This window comes from Gymnodraco acuticeps, unplaced genomic scaffold (genome assembly GCF_902827175.1).
Source record: "Gymnodraco acuticeps unplaced genomic scaffold, fGymAcu1.1, whole genome shotgun sequence".
Lineage (NCBI taxonomy): Eukaryota > Metazoa > Chordata > Actinopteri > Perciformes > Bathydraconidae > Gymnodraco > Gymnodraco acuticeps.
The window spans coordinates 4,297,881-4,316,581 of record NW_022991180.1 but is presented as its reverse complement, the minus strand read 5'-3'; the positions used below and the strand labels follow the sequence as shown (position 1 = coordinate 4,316,581).

The window sequence follows — 18,701 nt, the reverse complement described above, 5'->3', positions numbered from 1 at the left end:
TCATATTCCCCTGCATCTCCCTTCTCATCTTTATTGTTCTGTTTCTTTTCCTCTCTGTCACACCTTCTTCTCGCCCCTCTTTTTTTCCCTCGTTCTGTCACTGTCTTTAAATGTCACACACACACACCCAGACACACACACACACATCTCAGACACATGCACAATCGCCCACGGACTCATGTTATCCAATGTCAAGCTGGTATGAGAGGAGATGAGCTGCGCTGGTTGTCATTAAGCCTGATGTGGCCCGTGTCATTTCCCTTGTCAGGACATTCACAGCGTTTAGTCAGAGCCAAAGTGATGTCTGACAGCTTTTCACATACCTCCTCTAGGATTGATTGAGCATACCCGGCTCAATCAAACCATGTGAATCTGTTTGTAGTCGCAACGTTTATTGAGGACATTTGTGACATAGCGGGGGAAAAACGGCCAGATTAAGGAAGAAAGAAGAGAGGGAAGGAGGCGAGCAAACACATTTAATAAGCAAACAAATGAATGAGTAAGCTGAACAGTAATGAGGTGCTTTATTGATGCCATAGGGAAACTCCTTTTTTGCTTGCTCGTATCCACAGGGAGGTCATACTTGCTGTACAGCAGCCTTCCTGAAACCGGTCAGGTTTCAGTGTTTTTGCTTGTTGACACTTCAGCAGGATCAGAGGTTTACAGACTGAAGGGCAGTTACTCTAACCAGGCCACCCAACTCAGCCTCAGCAGGAAAAACAGACTGACTGAGGGACTATTAAGTATTAAAGTGCTCTAATGACTAATGTTAACTTGTGTTTTCTGCCTGCAGCTCGAGGCCGGGACGACCGCCCAAGAGGCTGCAGTGTGTGACAGAGGGCGGGACGCACCACATGCTATCCCACAGCGGTCTGATGCATGCTGGGATCATACCTCCTGCAGGTGACCACCCACGCCCCATGTGCACATGTGTACTGTAGAAACAATATCACACAGGCACACAGACATACCAAACTGCTGCTGATAAGAGGAATCATTTATGACACCATATAACTATGATTTCCACTGTGCATCTTAAAATCATAAGGCAGAAAATGTACACTTCCCTAAAAACATGTGTTTGAAAAATGATTTGATTGTTGTTGGGGTTTTTTAAGATGTTTTCATTTTCTATTTGCCTTACTTGATGGACACAAGTATAACCTTTAATTTGACATATTTTAAGTGGCCTATAAACAGAGCATTTTAGGAACGTAAAGATTTAATGAAGAAAAAAACGAATTATATATTTATACAATTATTTTATCTGTGGATATACACATCATTTAATTTAAATTTGATATGTAATAGATATCTATTATTTTTGGGAGACAACAAACAACATTTGCTTTTGTGATAAAGAACATAGTTCATTTGGCATACAAATTGCCCATTCCTCTTAACTAACATGCCAGTGTATTCTGTATCATCACATATCCATTTAAAAGAGAAAGCCTTTCTGGGTTTCTATATCCCCCTTTTTTGTTTTTAATAAGGCTGATGTTTGCAATTCTTCAAAACTGTACAGAAATCACAGTAGAAATCTTCTGTTGGCTCCATTATCGGCTTTAAACTGTAAATTAGGGACATGTTGTTGCTTCAGTCCTTTAGAGGAGCTGTTGCTAAAGTTCAGATTTAATCTCTTTTCAGCTTTTGGAAAGTGAGAGTTTCTCCATCGGTTTAAAGAAAATAGTATGTTGCTTATGCACTACATTTTTTCCGCAGACTCTCATAATGACACATTTTACCACTCATCAATACCATGAGGAGGCGGGTTCTGGGAGGCGACCTGTGTGTTGATTAATAAAATTAGCATACACACTGCTTACACACGAGAAACAACTCATAACTTGCAAGTTAGCCTTTTTTCATGAATTATAAGTACACTAAATCCTCTGTTGAGTTGCGTAAGATTTATAATCTTTAGGCCTCTCAAACTTTTTCTTTTTCAATTTTAAACTTGCTATTAAAATCCCCTGTTTCGTAAAAAGGGAATTATAATGTATTTTCCCAAAAATGTCCTATTCTTATGTAATCCACATTACACAAGCATGAAATTAGGTTTTAAGATAATTAAATTATTTTCAAGGGGCAGGTAAAAAGATAAGTTGTTGTTTTGTTATTTGTAAGTTAGCGTCTGTTTTAGATTTGTTAGCAGTCTTAGTCATCCACTTGCTAAAGGCCGTGCTGCTGCTTGTTCTTGTCACAAACAGTTGTGTGGTGTGTGTGTGTGTGTGTGTGTGTGTGTGTGTGTGTGTGTGTGTGTGTGTGTGTGTGTGTGTGTGTGTGTGTGTGTGTGTGTGTGTGTGTTTGTGTGTGTGTGCAGCACAGAGAAAGGGAGAAAAGTAATTGTTGGCACCTCGCCGCTCTCAAAGTTGCCCTTGGCTTTGTGCTCTTCACTGCAACCTGATCTTTTCATTCCCCGCCTCAAAAGAAGCCATTTTCTGTTAGCTCCGCTTCCTCTCACTGTTCAAAGGTGCTTGAGTGTGTGTGTGTGTGTGTGTGTGTGTGTGTGTGTGTGTGTGTGTGTGTGTGTGTGTGTGTGTGTGTGTGTGTGTATATGTGTGTGTTGTGCCTGCGTGAGTGTTCAAGAGCATCTTTCTCAGTGGGAAAAGAGTATTTTTCCACCAAAGGAGAGGGCACGGCGGCAATGTCAGCGTTACTGATTAGAGCTGGCCACATGAGAGGGGAGGAAGAGACAGAGAGAGGGAGGACATTTGAGCGTAAAAGGCAGGGGAAATCTTTGATGTGATCCTCCTTAGTCTCTTTTTCTCGCCCTTGTGCACTCACACATACACACACGCAACACGATGGCTTATGTCCCGCTGTGATGCTGACATTTGAAAAGGTAAAGTCAGGAGAGGGAATGGGAGTAGAGCAGAGAAGAGGGCGGGAGAGAGAAGAAGAGAAGATGAGAAGAAAAGGAACAATTTGTTGTGGTTGTCTCCGTCTTGGATGGACAGACTATGCTTATAAAACCATTGTGTAACAAAGAAAAAACTCTCAGCGGATCAGTGTGTTGCAAATGTTTGGATGTATCCAAGATCAGGAAATTAGGACTTATGGTTTGTTTGCATATCTTCAGTCGTGTTTGCACAGTTGCGTGGTTTGTCCGAATTTAATAAATCACTGTTTGTCTGCATTAGTGCGAGAGATCTTTCATTTCTACGGCATAAGATAGAGTTTTAAAGGTTTATCTGTGGGTCAAACTACCTTCTGAGGTTCAAGACACAAATTAAAATGTGGCTGAGCCCTCCTGCCACATTTTGTCACTCTCCATTTCACATTATCCGAAAGTGCACAACCCCTATTAAAATGTATCTTCCATTTTTTTTCTAATGCTTCTAATTTATACTGATAAAGAAATACTTTCTGTATGAGAGGTGGAGCTGCTGCCGCTACTGAGTGTCATCCTGTGTGCTTTGCTGTGGGATGTGATGTCCCTGTGTGGGAGAGATGAATGTCTTGGCTTGTTCCTATCACTGCTGATTCCCTGGCAGACTAAATGGCCAGTGCAGCGGTGCAGTCAGGATGAATGGCTGGCCTCTGTCTTCCCATGACAACCTCCTGCCTACCCACTGCTCTAATCCTCCACCGGGGCCATTGATCTGGCTCTTATTGATTCCTCTTCTTTCTTTCTGTCCTCCTTTTTCTTTTTCTTCCTGTGCTTATATCTGTCTCCCTCTCAGATCTGTCTGCCCTGGCCAAGAAGATCAAACTGGAGGCCTTGGTCAGTTACCACAGCAACCAACAACATGGCGGGCTAAACGGAGAAAACGGTGACCATAGCCACCAACTGGGTGAGGGTCATCACACACACACACACATGTGCTTTCGGCGAAATGTTTAATGACGGTCGTATAACACGTCGCACAATTGTTGTCTCTACAAATCTGTGTTGCCAAGTAAATACGACTCGAGCAGCTGTGTTTGTGAGTGGCCGCTGAACCAAGCTGATTAAAACCAGGATGTGACATCACCCCCGCTGCCGATACGTTTCCTGTTGGAGACGCCGAATAAAAACAAAAAACAGCAGCAATGAGTCAGTTCTTGGGATGAAATTAGAAATGGAAATCTGATGGCACCAAACATGGGACTCTTCACATTACCTTTACCTTAACCCACTGCTTTAAAAACAACTCTAATGTGTTGGGCAATGTCAAACTGGAATAAACTACCACTATATTTAAATGAAATTACTCTCAGGGTCAAAAAACAAACAGTCATTATTAGGGAGTAACCAATTAACCCTGAATTAAATGACTTATCATTATGGTAATTCATTATTATTTTCAATGGTACACAGTTAGTAGTCACAGATACTTGTATACATCTATTATACTTTTTCTATTATTTGATTTAATCATGTATCATATGACTTTAGTGTGAGAGACTTATTCATTTTATTTTATTTGCTTTTATTGATATTGTGGATTGTCAAGAATTTGATATTTTAATGTCTTTTCTTGACTTTAATGTGGACCTCAGGAAGAATAGATGTTACTGCCAACTACTAATAAGGGATCCTAAATAACGTCAATTAGCTAACGTTATGGTCAGGTAATCCAAGCCATGAAAATATAAAAAGCATGAGGACATCTTTTTTGATAATCAACAGTTTTATCGTTTTTCCATATATTTTCCAGACTATGATAAATGCCTGTAAAGGTGAACTTGTGCAATTCTGAAAAACACAGTTGGTCATCCCTAAAATGTTGCCGGAAAATCATTAGTATATATTAATCATCACATCGTGAGAAGGTAAACCCAAACCTCTGTTACTCATGCTCAACCTGGTATTAGTCTTTCATATTAAGTATCATTAGATCAGGATTTACTGGAAGAGCAGTCTTTATTTTAAGTAGTGTTCTTATCCCTTCTGCTTCTTGTGCAGGTATAATAATTAGTCATACAATATTAGAAACAGGTCCATTTACTGCACCGATCCCTGGCTTTGCAGTAAATGAGAGCAGCCGGGTAAAGTGGAGCAGCACCGGGATGATAGAGAGATGAATAAGATGAGAGGCTGAAGCCAAATCAATAGTCTTCTCTGTAATTCACTATCCTGAATGCAAAACGACAAATGCTGGACAATCGATAGCGCTACGGACACACGCACGCACACGCCGGCACGCAGACACACACACGGCAAGCAACGCCCCCACTGTTATCGACAGGTTAAAGCGACATCAGTGTGTTTAGACAGATGACAGGGCTTATGGAGGTCTGTGTGGAATACGCTATCAACCTGGGGACGCACACACACACACACACACACACACACACACACACACACACACACACTTAACATGAGGTTGCAAGGCTTAAGGACAGAAATGGAAAGGAAGAAAGTGTCCTTGTGTTTTTTCAGAAATTACAAGGAGACAAAAATAACATCACTGTATGTTTAAGTCTGGTTTTGTGTGTGTGTGTGTGTGTGTGTGTGTGTGTGTGTGTGTGTGTGTGTGTGTGTGTGTGTGTGTGTGTGTGTGTGTGTGTGTGTTTGTAGTCAATCTTTTACTTTACCCATGTCAGTAAACACTCCAAGTCTTAGGCATTGTTTACCATTGTATACACTCAGTTACGATTTCCAGCATCTGCGCGCATTTAGGTGGCATGGTTACCACCAGCTATTATAAACCTGTAAAGCCTAATCACTGTTAATGATAGAGTCAAGTGAAAACACACACACACACACACACACACACACACACACACACACACACACATGCAAACACACACACATGCAAACACACAGGGCAGGCATACATACACACAAGAACGATGTGTTTTTTCCATACCACCACCCACAGCCTTATGGGAAGGATAGGCCCCTACCAGAGCTTTAACCACTACAAAGGCAATCTCAGATTACACACACGCACACACTCACAAATGCTGAGTGTGACACCTTATGGGCTGGGGAAGAGCGGGGAGGAACCATTTCTGCATTTAACAAGATCTTCTGGGAAATGTACAGTAACTGTTTGTTTACAGTAATGGTTTGTTTGGATAAACATAAGAGAGGCACTTTGACTTTTGATGTTTTTTAATGAAACATAAGAGAGAGTGATGGGAGGGCAGAGAAAGTGAAGAGAGGGGGGAGGGGGGGCGAGTTAAGAAAGAGAGTGAAAATGAAATTATAGAGAAGGTGGGTTTTGAGGGAAAGGGGGGGGGGGGGGGACAAAAGTGGAGCGCTGGTTTCTAACCAAGGCTTAATATTTGGAGCTGGCTGCTGGTTGATTGTCGGAGCATCTGGTTATTTAGCTCCATTCAGACAGATCTTTTGTTTGGATTGGTTTCTGCTCTGGGCAAGTGAGAGACTAATCTGCCAAATGCACAAAGCACTGCACATATGTCCAGCGAGCCCGACTCATAAAGTCAACGCCTCACTCTTTATTTCTCAGTTTGCCTTTTCTTTTTTCTTTCTCCTTCTCTTTTTCCCCCTCTTTCTTCCCTTTCCCTCCATTATTTGTTCTATTTCATCTCCCCTCATTGGATAGCCTGTTTTTGTTTCCATGCACTCGTTCTATTATTTGTGACAATTGTGCGGAATAGAGTCCAAGTTTTTTTCCCTTTGTGTTTATAATTACCCAGCGTGCATTGCTGGCCCAGCACCAGGACTGCCATCAGCTTCTTTTGTTCCACTTCCTCCCTGTGTTTCTTTTGTTTTTGTTTTTCCTTTTATTAAATGATAAATATTTATGTCATTTTCTCCCCCACAAACCGGATTGTTTGTTTGATGAATAGAGGGACTGCAACAACCCACTAGGGTGCTGTTGAGAGGAAGGGATTTTCTTTAAAGATAGTGGATGCTTGTCGTAAAGAGAGGAGCGCGAACAACAGATTGGCCAAGATAATAAGAGTTTGGTTTGAACCCTTGAAAATGTGTTGGATTACCGTCAAGAGCACTGGGGCACTGAAAGCAGCTAAGCATTGTTAGCCAGTTTTTCACTATTCCAGAGAGGCTGTGTTTGTGTTTCTGCAGGTGACATTTAAAGCATCACAAAAACACATTCAGGCCATCACTGTTTTAACATCTTTCTCTTGTAATGAGCAAGACGAGACGGTGTCCTCTTCCCCCTCCTCCTGTTTCCTCCTGCTTTTATCTTTTTCCACACCCCACTTCTCTAACCCCCAACACGCACACATATTTTCGAGTTGTGGTTTGGAAGCAGAGCAGTCATCCAGGTAATATTGACATCACAGAAGAATGACATTGGTGTCCAGTTTCAATCCTGTCATTTGAGAAGCTGGGGGCTTTCAGTTCAGTCCACAGCACAGGACTGAGCAGAGCCTTTAAGTAGTGCTGGGTAAATACAACAGAAGCACAAATGAAAGAAGATAGAGGCCTGACCTGTTTCATGTTGGCTGCATGTATAGTGCAACTTTGATCGTCTTAAAACAGAGCTGCTGGTCTGATCTTCAATGACAGGAGGTCTCAAGCTTTTGTAACAGGAGGCCAGTCCCAAATGAAGTACATAACACGACTAAATAAAAAAAGGAGAAATTATGAACTAGGCTCTTAATGTATACAATTGCACTAAATGAAATGAATCTAAATCAACTGTTGTCGTAATAGAATTGTTGTTGATCATTTTTTGTCACCATATCCGAGTGAACGTCAACATGTTTGTTTCTACATCATGTTATGAGCGGCGTTGTGATATTGAAACGTAACTTGTCATATAATTTATGCATTTTAACTTGATGTTTTTTATTTGAATGGTTTAGCAATTTTAGATATAAAAAAACGAATTGCTAACTAAAAGTTTAGTTCAGTACAACGGCAGCCAACTAGATGAGGTCCACCATGCAGACCACTAGTTGAGACTAGCTGTTACATGCAGCAACAGCCAATTAATGTACTCTGCCTTTATAAATACTACTCTTCTTTAATTGTATTTGTATTCCTCCTCACCAGTTCTGGATCAGCTGCCCTTCATGATGATGTCACATCCTCTGATACCTGCCAGCCTGGCGCCCGCCTCCGTTTCCATGGCGATGGGCCAGATGAACCGACTGAGCACGCTGGCCAGCATGGCCAACATGGCGCAGCTCCACGCCAAGCTCCCCCCCCGGGGGCCCACCTCCGTCATTAAGGTGAGGCCCAAGAGTCCTAATGGATCAGATCACGTGACCTCAGAGTTTTAGAAGTTTTTAAGTATGGGATGCTCATTTAAAAAAAAGACACTACTAAATTAAAAATAATTAGCTTTTCACATCCAGAGACATGGATTGTATCCCTCTAATTCAAGCTCTTATGATCATTTACATCCAGAATTTAGTTTCTATTTGTCTTCTATTTTGGCTAAAAAAACTGATATGTTCTTCTGGTGGTCATCCAACATCTGGATCACTACCAGAATGATATCAGTTGTGTTTTGGCTTAAGGCCCATCCCATATCTTTTTATGCATATTTGAGATATCCTGCATAAAGACAGAAACTCCGACCTTCCTAAGTTTCACTCTCTTAAGACTAATTAAAGAGCAGATCTGGAAGGATTATGATTTGACACAAATTTCATTGCACCAGGTCCAGTTGCAGGAAGTACCGCCTCCGGTCGTAATTTTAACGATGTCGACCATTGTTTTTCATACTCTGGGCTGGGTCCCGGTGTTAGTGTACCAGGCTTCTTGAAATCAGCGCCAAATGATCTGTACCTGATTTAGTACCAGCATTTACACGGATATCATTTTGTTTTCACTATAAGCGACTTTTGAATAAATAGCCTCAACTAAAATTGAATGTACTTTGTTTTAATGTAATTTTAATGAAATTAAAATAAAATAATGTTGATAATTGATGTTTTAACTATAAAGACTAAATGAATAAAATAAATACAATAAAAGTATACACAGAGACAGAAAGTAGATACAGATGCACAATCCCTATAAAGTATTTACTGATAGTTACTAAAAGGTATATCTTTTTTTAAATACATATACATAGTGCATTTAATTGTCCTCTTGCAATACATTTAGAATATCCATCACAGGATTCAGTTTCTTATTTAGGCAAAATAGTCAGCATCTAAGGGCAATAAAGGCAAAGCAACGTTTTTGTAAGAAAGAAACGCCCCTCAAGTAAAGTGTGATTAATGTTTTGTGGTTTTGTTATTTTAATTTTTTGCACTTTGTTATCAGCCATTATCTTCATTTGATTTTGTCACTTTAATCATATTTTGTTTTTGTTTTGTAGGAGCGAGTGCGTGACAGCCCCTCCCCTTCTCTATCATTGGAGGAAGCTCAGATGTCATCTAATCACAGCAGCAGCGTGTCAAGTTCACCGTCCCACACAGAACACACTGCAGAAAGCACACGTATGTACCTACCTGTGTGAAAGTGAAAAACATGAACGATGCTGTAGCTAGAACAAAACCTGTGAGGAATTTGTGAGTTATGATCTTTTTGACATTTTGGTTTCAGACCCACATGACCCAAGTCACAATGTCTCGGGGCACTCACCTGGGGTGGTGCACGGGGCCCGAGAGACAGATGGGACCTCAGTGGAGTACGGCAAGGAGAACAAGAGGGGCCACACTGACAGAAGTAAGATACATTGTTAGCAGATAAGATAAGATTGACCTTATTGTCCCCGAGGGGAACATTAGCTTGGGCCATAGTGTTGCATAGAGCTGTAAACAACTTCAAACAATACATATCCAAACACACAGTTAGGTGTTAATTCTAGGATTTGGTTAAAAAATATTGCACTTGTCTAATCAGATAACAGAAATAAGTACATAGGCATTCTAAAATTGTTTGTATAGCCTGGGTCAGTTTTTAACCTAGTTAAAAAGAACTCTTCTCTTTAATTTAAAGTGCACCTGTCATGCTATTTTTAGGCAATAGCATCGGTCTCAGATATATAAAAATGTATAAAAAACATGTCTATGAAGTGTTTTGCTCAAAATACCAAACAGATCACCCATTCTAGCCATGCCTTATATCCCTCTATTTCACTTCCTGTTTCAAAAGTGCTGATTTTGGGTATAAAGCTTTAAAAAATAAAATAATTGATAAGAAATAAAAAAGGAGGGGGCTGAGCTCATGCGGGACCCGGCAGCTACTGTCTAAACTAAATACTCCCGTGATGAAATGCCATATTATGGATTATCTAGGATTATTTCTGAAACAGTATGGAGCTCAAAGGCTTTCTCTCTTGCCGGTTATACCACAAGGTGAGTTCCTTTGTATTTCCTGCTTCTTCACACACATGCTCTATCCAGTACAGGTTAGCTCTGAGTGTTAGCGATGCTAATGTAAACACTGACCACATTACATCCAAAACAGTCGGGCATTGTTTCTGATAGCAACGTTTCTGATAGGGCCGTGGGTCCACATTTCCGATATTACGTCATATCGGACGCAAATCTGGATCAGCTCCGTTGTAGCCCCGTTTTTAGAGATTCGGGTACGGAGGAAAAGAGAGAGGGTTTTATTTTCTGACGCTGACACACCGGGGACACATCTTTATGTATAAAAGACATCAAAAAGTGCATTTTACATGATAGGTCCCCTTTAAATTTAATTTTAACTTGTATTAAGTGAGTCATATTTAAAGTAATTAAAACTCTCCGACTTCACACACATTTGCTGAATGACAATGTCAGGTTCACTTCAAAGGTCTTGGCTGTTTTCTGAGAATTTCTTGTCACATTTAATGATTTAATGATTTAATGATTACTTCTCAGACAAATTGATTCCCTTAAAACAAAGTCTGTCAATACGGCACAAAAACAAGCACTCAGTTTTCCTCCAATCCATCCATCTCTGTCATCATTCACACTGTGGATTTAAACTCTAGTGTCTGTACTTTATTCAACCCTATTTTTTTTTAAAGAAAAAGGGATTTCCTACTCTTTTAGAAGAAAGAAATACCTCAGTAACAGGTCGATAAGGACTCACTGTCTCCCCCCATCTTCCTCCTCTCCTCTTTGCTGTCGGCACACTCCTGGCTTCCCGCGGAGAGCCAAGACAAATAATTCTGCAAAACAGAGCTCCATTAGACCAGGAAGCAGTGTTACATTAGTGAGCCATTTGCCGGGCCGCGGCCTAACGAGCCAGGCGGCCTCCCGCGCTCTCAGCTGGACCTCATCTGCATAACGACCGCCTCCCTGTCGTTAGGGCCCGCGTTGCCACGGCGCTGCAACGTCAGTTGTTTGGTTCTCTCTGTCAGGGAGGTTTGCATTAGCTTAATGAGGACTGCTCAAGGACAAACAGTCAGCAGAAATCTACAGCGAACAGGAGAGAGAGAGCGAGAGAAACTGAGAGTTTGTATGTGTGTGCACGCGCCGGTGTAAATGTATTCTAATACTGAATCACATTATTCAGTAATCGAATCCAAAAATCACAAAGGGCCTCCCAGGTAAGGTTTCATAAGCTGTCAGGTATCTGTGAACATATTGACAAAGCAGTGCTGGCACCGACAACGTGAATGCCATGCATCACACATCTCATTTATGCAATTGATTTTCAATTGATTGTGCTGCATGCAAATGAAACGCATGTACATTTGCTGGATTGCAGGCTTTTGTATTCGACCAGCAACATCACAAGATTTGAACAGAGTTTCAAAGAGCACTTCAGCGCTGTCATTCTGTCAATCCATTGTATGATCATCTCTGAGTGTGTGTGTGTGTGTGTGTGTGTGTGTGTGTGTGTGTGTGTGTGTGTGTGTGTGTGTGTGTGTGTGTGTGTGTGTGTGTGTGTGTGTGTGTGTGTGTGTGTGTGTGTGTGTATGTGTGTGTGTTGTTGTGTGTGTGTGTGTGAGTGAGTTTTGGCTGTGTGGGCTGTTTCAGTGGTCTTTGAACAACGTATCCATGCAGCAAAGATCAGAGGCCATCCCTGACACCTCACTCCCATTAACCAAACATCAGCAGAATTGTATTCTCTGTCTGTCTCTCTCCTTCTCTTCCTCCCTCCCTCCCTCCTCTTCTCCTCTCTTCCGCTGACTGGCAGTCTTCACGTGGTGAAGTTCATTAGCCCTGGGGAGGGGAGGGAGAGGAATAAGAGAGGAAAAAGAGAGATGAAGTTGAGAGGAAAGAGAAAAACAGACAGTGACCTTGGTTAGGGAGATGGGTAAATGATCAAATGAGTTGGCAGTTGTGTGCGTGTGTATTTATGCCAAACCTGTGTGTGTGAGTGTGAGGTAAAGTAGGCGTAAAACAGTAACTCAATAAAGGATCAGTCACATCCAAGGAGCCTGGGGAGCCCACGCTGCTGACTGCGCACTTCACCGGCTACGAATGTGTGTGTGTCTGTATGTGAGCCACGGGAGTGTAGTTGGATGCCCTCCGCTGAGCTCGCCAGCACCTGCTAATTACCTTTCTCTACAGAGCAATGCTTTTAGCAAGAAAGAGGGAGAATATGGAGGAGGAGGGGGGGTTGCTTCTCATCTGTGAAACACCTTGAATGTGACAGTTGCCAAGACGTGCGGCCGAGGCGGAGTAGGGGAGGTGGGTGGATTTGGAGCAGAAGATGCTGTGGTCAGCTAAGTGGAGAAAACACTGTCATTTGTCACAGACAGAGAAAAGTGCCAGATTTCACATCGCACGTTCACACTCGTCTCTGCTCCAGTAAGCGCCGGACTCCCAGGGCGTCTCCGTCCTCAGTGGCTCGGATGACAGTAAACGCAGAAAGTGAGCAACTGCCTGATGTTGGGGGGGATAAAAATGCAGAAAATGGCTAATCTTCATCTTCCCTACTGTCACGAATCGGGAACACGCCGTTCTCAGGTTTACAAACAGATGGTCATCCATAATGCAGCTTCTTAGCTGTTTTTATGGGAGAAGTCAAGCTGTGATGCATTATCAATAGGCAGAGTGCCATCTAATAAAGCGTAACCACATTTTCAAAAAACAGGACTTCTGTGTAGACAGTAATTAGTGTAAACACCTATTTGCTGTTGGGCCTAATATCTTTACAAAGAGACATTAATTAAATGTATTAGTAAGCTATAAATGATAGACATTTCCATTCAGCCTTGATCACATATTATGCTCGCTAGAATCATCTTCCCTTTGCTCGTTTGAAACAATCATGATCAAATAATGTGTATGTTGGTGGTGATGGTGTAAACTGCATTAGTGAGTGGCACATAAATAGACAGTACATCAACTTAATTTACATTTTAAAACAATACTCTCAATTGCCTTCACAGGAAGAACTAAAGAGAGAGAAAATATCTTATTCAAGTTATGCATTATACTCTGTGTATGACGTTTGCACAACGTATGGCTTTGCTTTATTGGCCAGATCACCATTGTAAAAGAGATGTTGTCTAAATTGGTGTATCCGGTGAATACAAATTAAAATGAAAGTTGAATGCACGGATTGGAAGTTGCTTTGCATAACAAAAACATGTAAGATGTCATTTAAGGTATAGAAAAGATATAATAAGAAGGGTGTAAAAAAAACTCTAAATATTAAATTATGAGAAAAAGACAAAAAAAATCAAGTATGAGACTTTCGTTTCTGGGACCTACATCTTTAGAAACAGGTCATGAATATACGTATAAAGTGCTGTTTTGTTTTTTTAAACAGCTAGGTGTCCTAATTTTTTAGGTATTATAAGACGTAACTCAAACAGTTACACATTTCTTGGAGTCTGTTTTCAGTTGCAGATGTAATGCTATTCTGAATCTTTTAAACATTAAAATGGTGTATGTGGGATTGATTTACAAATATACGTCAGTGCCAATGTTTTCGGGATAATTAAGGAATAAGCTACCCAGTGCAGGAATGTGAATCATTGACTTGTATTTAATAGCTTTTTGGAAGTCTATGGCACAAAGGAGCCTGCTATACTCGGCCACACAACAACATCTTATTAGTGTGATCAAATCATCTTTGATGGGAAGAGAAATATAGAATATGTCTGCAAAAGTGAAGAAGAATAAACAGTGTTTGTGTTAAACTGATTAACTGACTAGATATTCAAATGTCTCTCTGCCCTCCAGATAGCAGCTCCTTGGCCTCTCAGACGTCCAGGGAGAGCTGTGATAGACAAGTGTTCCAGAAACCCCCGTCAGGCTGCGAGAGGGTAACGTACCCCGCAGGACAGAAGCTCTCAGCAGGTCTCCACCACACTCCCTTCATCTTCCCAGAAGGCTTGTCCTCCATAGAGACCCTGCTCACGAACATCCAGGTGAGTCTCTGCCGGGGCTTTATTGTTATTATACCCTGAGATGAATAGGAAGGGAGGTGAGCCACTCTTTGGGATTTCCTGAAATGGTAAATATCAGAGGAGGCAGACATTTAGGATGTGCAGTAATTGGCATGGGCGTGTGCTGACCTGCTTCTCAGATTGTACATGTCTTTGTTATCGCAGAGTCACAATGAAAGCTGGCTGGGTTTTCGCAGGAAGAAAGAAACATGTTTTCAACCTCATCTGACCCTGATCGCATGTAGTTAAAAGATCAGTGTTGACTTTCATGAGGCTGGAATCTGATTTCTTAATTTTTTTCTGCTCCTGCTTGAGTAAATCCAGGGATTACACACCTGAGTAAAACATTAAAGTGAAACATTGCCCAAGGACAGAACATATTTGTGATCTCTTTATTCTTACAGTGAGACTATTTAAATGCTTATTTTTCTTATAAAAAGCACTCTGCCTTTGATTAAGTTATATAAATACAGAAATATTTGCTTAGGATTAAAAGGTTTCTCTGTGAAGTGTTTGAAGTCTCTACTGGCTTCTGTTCAGTGTATAACCTGTTGATGTGTGGCTGTGTGTCTCCAAGCAGGGTCTGCTGAGGGTCGCCATAGAGAACGCCCGGGCGCAGGAGAAACAGGACCAGATGGAGCGGACGGAGCTGAAGATGGAGCTCGTCAGAGAGAGGGAGCTCAGAGAGACCTTGGAGAGACAGCTCAGCATGGAGCAGAAAAACAGAGGTAGGCTGCTCCACACCCAGCACATACTATAGAGGGGGAAATGCTAAGGCAGACCCTGAAGACACAGCAGAGGAAACCCTCAACTGTCAGGGCTTAATTCAGATTTTCAACTGGAAACGATTTGAGTTCAAGCTCCTTTATAGAGCTACTTCAAAACATTGTTATATTACCTTCATGTTTTTTTTCAAACACTAGCAAAGTGGACATTTTTATATCTAAACAGACAACTCTGCAGTCACACCTGTCAGACATCCTCTGTGAAAACACCTCATTTGATTTGAGTAAACTGTAATTTCAGTATAAGTAATCTGAGCCAGGAACGTATTGGCCTTACAGAATATTACTTTAATATGAAAATCAACCAAACAATACCTTTAAAGAGTCAGGAAGCAGAAATATAATAAACACAGTATCTGACATATTTACTTGACATCCTTTGTCATCTGTCCTTCTTTAATATCTTCTTCTTTTTCTCTTATTTTCAGTTCTGATCCAGAAGCGCCTGAAGAAGGAGAAGAGGAGTAAGAGGAGGCTACAGGAGGCGTTGGAGGAGGAGGTCAAGCTGCGGGATCAGGCAGAGCACACCCTGCTGCACACCGCCACCACACACACAGGTACAAACTGTTTTTGGAAAATATCAAGACTTTCTTTTCGTTAGCTTTAAATGATCAAATCCCCTGAATGCTCATTTTCATATTAAATGTCTCCATGCCTTCAGTGCAACATAGCCTTGACTGTTCATTTGCCTCTAATTAAGTGTCTTTATTAATTAATGACCAAACAACAGGCCATCAATCATCAGCAGCCCCTCCCCACACAGAATCTGTGACCCAGGACGTGGATGGGAGTAATCACGATGACAGCAGGCTGGACACCAAGCCCACAGTACAAGGTACGGATTCACAAAACGAAAACGGCTTCCTCTGTGTGTGAAGCGACTGTATTCTGATCAGTAAAAAGGTTGGAGTTGTGCAATTATTAGGCAGAAAATACTGCTGTCACGGCTGAAATCAGAATCAGAATACCTTTATTCGTCCCACAGAGGGGACATTTACATTTGTTACAGCAGAAAAAAGCCAAAGACAGCTTAATGTTAACTAAGAAGCATACATACAAAACATATTAAATTAAAAAGTCACCTATTGACAACATAAAGGAATCAAAAGTTTGAGATGTCTTAATCTATCATTCTGAAATTGGCTGTGTGATCTTTTAAGTGTGTCTACTTCTTTAAAAAAACTATGATTTTATTCGTTTAAAACCAAAGATGTTTTAGTGCAAGAATTGTAAAAATAATTGCCATACCTGCTGCTGGGATTTATTTATCAACACATTTCATTATTACTCACAGCATTTATTGCTTAACTGACCAGTCAACCGGGAGGGTTTTTTAGAAAGGTTTCACAGGGAGTCCGCTCCTGAGAAGTTGAACAAAATTAAATGAAGCATGAGGCAGTTCACTGGGGCTACCATTTTGATGAAGATGGGCGTTTAATATATTTATTTAACGGACATTATTGTCTTCACAGGGATAGATTCATGAGAAATCCCACATGTAACGTCTTAAATGAACAGAAAAAGAAATGGCCGTGATCTCTCGCCCTGCCTCATCAGAGGAGAGCAGCCCACCTCTGCTCCGCGCCGTGCCAGGACCCCCGCACCAGACAGCGTGCTTGTTCAAAGCCAATTTTTAATTGAATGTCAGTGAAGCAAGAAGAGAACTGGCCACTAATTAACGCCTGTCTTAATTGTCCTCGTGACGAGTTTGTTTGGACATCATTTGCATAATTAACACCCAGTAATAAATCATTTAAAGGGGAATTGTCTGTCAGACAGCAGGGTAGGATGTGCTTCCTTTGTGCCAGGAAGTTTTATCGCCAAAAACAGGGATCAGGGGCCGAAAAACTGAGCCTTTCTTAATAACAATCTTTTATTAATGATCCTCGGTCAAGGTTGCAGCAGACCTGTTTTAATATTTATATGAATGAATTAGTAACGTACAGCATATGTCCTCCTACTGTTTCAGTCACTGTGGTCTGTCCTGAGGAATCCGTCTTATTTCATAATAACATAGAATTGTGATTTTGTTTTTATTAGACTGGATTTCTTTCTGGATTTCAGAGGGCAGAGGTTTCCTGCAGACCAGCGGGATGTACTGAAGATGAGGACGGACGGATGAATGGACCGATGAATGGAAGAATAGAGCGATGAAGATTCCTCATTTAAGAGAAATACAAAGGACAGGCATGCTCAGTCGCGTATCGTCGTGGCATCTGAGAGACACATCTGGCCTCCTCACGGGGACTCCCCTACATTTCAAAGGGTGACATTTGAACTTTTCTATTGTTCACTTGTTTAATTTATTGCACTTATCTGCAAATCTACGCCGTAGTGGGAACAGTACTTTATTCTGATGATGTGTTTGACTGTGTTTCTTTCAATCAAGGTTTTTAGATCCTAGATGAAAATGACCATTGTTGTTTTTTTTGTCAGTGCTGTTTATCTGGACACAAGTGATGAATATAACTTGCAACAGAGTTGTGTACATATAGTATATATAGTCATCCTTTTTGTTATTATTATTATTACCACAAAAACATAAAGGCATGTTGTACAGTCAGTAAATGACTTGTGTATGTTATGCAGTAGTGCAGTTTGACAATACAAACAATACAAATCCTTTTTATTAAAATTGTGTCAGTGCTTCTTTCTTCAATTACATTTGTATTCTCTTTAATGGTTGCTTATTTATATTTTTACAAGGGACTTTTAGTTGCTTTTCCTCTGAAATAGGTGGCACCTGTCTTAAATGTGGATTTATAATGTCGTTGTTTTGTTGTTGTGACAGACACTTCTGCATTCTGTGTCACAGCAACCCCTTGAGATTTGATTTGCATGTGTGGAGGAGGGGCAGGTCTATGTGAATGCATACATATGTGAGGGTTTAGAGAGTGATGTGACATTGATTCTTGCACCATCTCCAAAAACATACACGTAAGTATCGACAGACAGACAGGAAGGTGGTGAGCAGGGTCACATGTGAGCTGTCCTTTAGTGAAACATGATGACCATGCACTCCCTCTGTGGCTGCACTCATTTTAAATCATGTTTATTTCTCAGGAGAGAAACAGGCTGAGGGACTTCTCAAGCTAAACTTTGATCAGTTAAAATGTAAGAAATAGTTTGGTATATTTATAGAGAGATAACACAAGAAATAAATCAAGAATTGTGCAAGAAAGAACAGACAGTGGTGGCTATTTTATAATCTTTGCTGGCTGGCTTTCATAATTGTATTAGATGGAACTGTACCTAATTGCAAACTATTGATTTTCTTTTCGTACTTGTTTTGAAATACAGCCCTGAAAATGTCTGGTGATATAAATCAATTATATTCAAACTTGTCATTTAGAATTGGTAAAAAAGTATTTCTGCATACACATTAGAGAGATATTTGACAAAGTAAATCTGAGCTGTTTTATGTCAATAAAAGCAAAACGGCTGAAGAGGTAAAAAAAACTACACCAAGAGTTCCTCGACCGATGGGCTAATGAATGAACATTTAATAAAATATATGAAGGGTCAACGATCACAAACGCTGTTGATTGTTTTAAGACATTTGTAGCACTTAAGTTACTTTAAGACAGACAGTAGATGCTAAGAATTTGCAGGTTTCTGAGTCACAAGTAATACATCTCACATTGTTCTGAAGTCCTTTGTTGTGCCCAAAGAATCCTTGAACGCCACATTTTGCTCATTTGCAACCTTGTATAAATGTTCAGTGCCATTTCCTGGACACAGGCAG

At 40.8% G+C, this 18,701-nt stretch overlaps 1 protein-coding gene across 3 annotated transcripts in view; it reads left to right on the top strand.

Moving 5' to 3' along the window:
* The window catches only part of dachc (dachshund c), a 24,831-nt gene extending 7,240 nt beyond the window's left edge, over nucleotides 1–17,591 (top strand). Inside the window, exons 2-11 of one of the 3 annotated variants that reach the window (XM_034237733.1) lie at nucleotides 794–903; nucleotides 3,690–3,800; nucleotides 7,925–8,103; nucleotides 9,204–9,324; nucleotides 9,431–9,553; nucleotides 13,966–14,153; nucleotides 14,752–14,899; nucleotides 15,385–15,513; nucleotides 15,687–15,791; nucleotides 16,997–17,591. In XM_034237733.1, the coding sequence (XP_034093624.1) occupies nucleotides 794–903; nucleotides 3,690–3,800; nucleotides 7,925–8,103; nucleotides 9,204–9,324; nucleotides 9,431–9,553; nucleotides 13,966–14,153; nucleotides 14,752–14,899; nucleotides 15,385–15,513; nucleotides 15,687–15,791; nucleotides 16,997–17,058 (1,276 nt within the window). In that variant the 3' untranslated portion in view covers nucleotides 17,059–17,591. Of the gene's footprint in view, nucleotides 1–793; nucleotides 904–3,689; nucleotides 3,801–7,924; nucleotides 8,104–9,203; nucleotides 9,325–9,430; nucleotides 9,554–13,965; nucleotides 14,154–14,748; nucleotides 14,900–15,384; nucleotides 15,514–15,686; nucleotides 15,792–16,996 lie in introns of all 3 variants that reach the window. The other 2 variants (XM_034237734.1, XM_034237732.1) reach the window with 2 other exon arrangements.
* Nucleotides 17,592–18,701: the final 1,110 nt, after the last annotated feature.